A 2647-nucleotide genomic window follows, 5' to 3' on the forward strand; every position below is an offset into this window, starting at 1 on the left:
ACTGGTGAAGGTGTTGGGAACTGGTGGAGCTGCTGGGAACTGGTGGAAGTGCTGGGAACTGGTGGAGGTGTTGGTGACCCCGCGGCGCGTCCCCGGCAGGACATGAGCGCGCTGGTGGCGGCGCGGATGCGGCACATCCCGCTGGCGCCCGGCTCCGACTGGAGGGACCTGCCCAACATCGAGGTTCGCCTGTCGGACGGGACGACCACGCGCAAGCTGCGCTACACCCACCACGAGAGGAAGAACGGCCGGAGCAGCTCCGGGGCCCTGCGCGGCGTCTGCTCCTGCGCCGAGGGTGGGTCTGGGTGCTGGGTGGACCCCCCAAAAAACACGTCCACGAGTGGGTTTGTGCCCCCAAAATTCACGATTGTCCCTTTCCCAGGGAAGCCGTGCGACCCGGCCGACCGGCAGTTCAACACCCTCATCCCGTGGTGCCTCCCCCACACCGGCAACCGGCACAACCACTGGGCCGGGCTCTACGGGCGCCTGGAGTGGGACGGCTTCTTCAGCACCACCGTCACCAACCCCGAGCCCATGGGCAAGCAGGTGGGGGGGCCCCGGGGCCGGGGGGCGCCGCCGGGGAGGGAGGGGGGTGCCGGGGAACACGGCGGTGACCAACCGTTGGGTTGGGTTGGGTGGGAGGTGCCGGTGGCCAACCGTTGGGTTGGGTTGGGTTGGGTTGGGTTGGTTGGAAGTGCCCAGTGGGCGTTGCGGTCCCAACCGTTGAGTGGGTTGGGTTGGGTTGGGTCGGAGGTCCCCAACGACCCCGGTGCCCACCCCAACCCTCGGCGCCCGTCGGCGTTGCAGGGCCGGGTGTTGCACCCGGAGCAGCACCGGGTGGTGAGTGTGAGGGAATGTGCCCGTTCCCAAGGATTCCCGGACACCTACCGGCTCTTCGGGAACATCCTGGATAAGCACAGACAGGTCGGTGCAGGCCCTGCCTCGGTGGTGGCCCTGTGACGGTGCCGTGGCCCCGTTGTCCCCGTTGTCCCAGTGTCCTGTTGTCCCTCTGTCCCTGTTGTTCTGGTGTCCCTGTTGTCCCTGTTGTCCCTGTTGTCCCATTATCCTGGTGGTCCCGGTGTCCCTGGTGTCACCGGTGTCCCCGTTGTCCAGGTGGGCAACGCAGTGCCCCCTCCCCTGGCCAAGGCCATCGGGCTGGAGATCAAGGCCTGCGCCGTGGCCAAACTGCGCCAGGACACGGCCGGTGAGTGACCGGCATGGGGGGGTCACCATTGGGGTCACCATTGGGGTCAGGGGGTCACTGTTTGGGGTCAGGGGGGTCACTGGTGTCACCATCTCCTCCTGGGGGTCCCAGGGGGGATCATTGGGGTCAGTGGGAGTGGGGGTGTCACCGTCCCCTCCCAGGGGTCCCCATTGGGGTCAGTGGGGTCACCAGCGTCACCATCCCCTCCCAGGGGTCCCTGTTGGTGTCCCCGTTGTCAGGGGTGTCCGCGGTGTGTCCCCGGTGTCCCTGTTTTCAGGGGTGTCCCTGTTGTCAGGGGTGTCCCCGGGTGTCCCTGGTGTCACTGTGTCCCCGCTGTCCCCACAGGTTCCCGGGTGGCACCGATGGAGCCGTTGGAGCCCTTGGAAGCCGCCGGCTGAGGCGGCGCCAGAGCCTGGAGAGACCCCTGGGGGGGTCAGGGGGCCTGGGGCTGCTTGGGTTGGTTTGGCTGGTTTGGGCTTTTTTGGGGATTTTTGCTTTGCTTTGTTTTTCTTTTTTTCCCTCTTTTTTTTTCTCTTTTCTCTTTTTTTTCTCATTTTTCCAATTTTTTCTCTTTTTCTTATTTTCTCTTTTTTCCTCTTTTTTCTTTTCTCCCCCTTTTCCCCACTCATTTTCTCCCTTTTTTTCCTTTTTTCCTCTTTTTCCTTCCCCTTTTTACTGTATTTCTCCTTCTTTCCCCCCTTTTCCCCCTCTTTTTTCCCTTGTTGTTTTCGTCTTTTTTCCTGCTTTTTCTAAATTTTTTTTCCGCTTTTCTTCTGTTTTAATTTTAATTATTTTCACTTTGCTTTCCATTTGGTTTTTATTTCTTTTTTATTTTACACATCCCCCCCAGCCCCTCCCTCCCTCCGCTGTCCCCCCCCCAAAGCCCGGCCCCGCTCCCCCGTTTTTATCGCAATTCTCCCGAACCCCCGCGGCCGCTTTGTACAAGTGGGACTCGATACTTTATGTAGTTTTTATATGTTGTAATATTTCTTCAAATAAATCGCGCCTATAAATTATAAACCCTTATTCATAACTTTTTGTTGCCCCGAATAGGCCGCGGGGCCCCACGGGGCGTTGCTAAGCAACCGCCTCCCGTCATGCCCCGCGCGCGGCCTGCTCCTGCCGGAAGTGGCGGCGGGTCCTTCCGGTCCTTCCGGTTGGGAGCGTGAGGGCGGCGGAGGCGATGCCGACCGGGGACTTCGAGTGAGGGGGGACGGGGGGGACGGACGCGCTTAGCGGGGAGGTTTTGGGATGTTTTGGGGTGTTTGGGGGTGTTTGGGGTTGGATACGGGAGCGGGATTCGGGTTTGGGGGGCATCGGGCCTGGGAGGGAGGGAAGGGAACCGGGAACGGGGCTGCGGCCTGCAGGGTCCCGGGGCCTGGCGGGTCCCGGGCGGGGGTCCCGGAGGGTCCCGGTCAGCCCCAGTTGGCCCCTGTCGGGGGT

The 2647-nt window shown here is 62.0% G+C and overlaps 2 protein-coding genes across 2 annotated transcripts in view; both read left to right on the plus strand.

Moving 5' to 3' along the window:
• Positions 1-102: 102 nt before the first annotated feature.
• LOC113962647 (DNA (cytosine-5)-methyltransferase 1-like) lies at positions 103-1718 on the plus strand. The gene is made up of 5 exons (XM_027673403.1): positions 103-295; positions 383-546; positions 808-924; positions 1114-1204; positions 1550-1718. Exons 1-5 carry the CDS (start codon positions 103-105, stop codon positions 1600-1602), a joined length of 618 nt encoding a protein of 205 aa, XP_027529204.1. The 3' UTR covers positions 1603-1718.
• Positions 1719-2295: 577 nt separating this feature from the next.
• LOC113962646 (eukaryotic translation initiation factor 3 subunit G-like) overlaps positions 2296-2647 on the plus strand; it is a gene marked incomplete at its 3' end in the record, with an annotated part of 2253 nt that continues 1901 nt past the window's right edge. Inside the window, exon 1 of the mRNA XM_027673402.1 lies at positions 2296-2407. Coding sequence (XP_027529203.1) covers positions 2388-2407 — 20 coding nt within the window. The remainder of the gene's footprint in view (positions 2408-2647) is intronic.

Source organism: Neopelma chrysocephalum, unplaced genomic scaffold (genome assembly GCF_003984885.1).
Source record: "Neopelma chrysocephalum unplaced genomic scaffold, ASM398488v2 Primary Assembly neopelma1_184095, whole genome shotgun sequence".
In the NCBI taxonomy this organism is placed as follows: Eukaryota; Metazoa; Chordata; class Aves; order Passeriformes; family Pipridae; genus Neopelma; species Neopelma chrysocephalum.

Coding starts and splice junctions, on each gene's coding strand:
- LOC113962647 (XM_027673403.1), top strand. CDS start 103: ATGAGCGCGCTGGTGGCGGCGCGGATGCGGCACATCCCGCTGGCGCCC. Junction 547..807: donor CCGAGCCCATGGGCAAGCAG/GTGGGGGGGCCC, acceptor TCGGCGTTGCAG/GGCCGGGTGTTGCACCCGGA. Junction 925..1,113: donor TCCTGGATAAGCACAGACAG/GTCGGTGCAGGC, acceptor CCCGTTGTCCAG/GTGGGCAACGCAGTGCCCCC.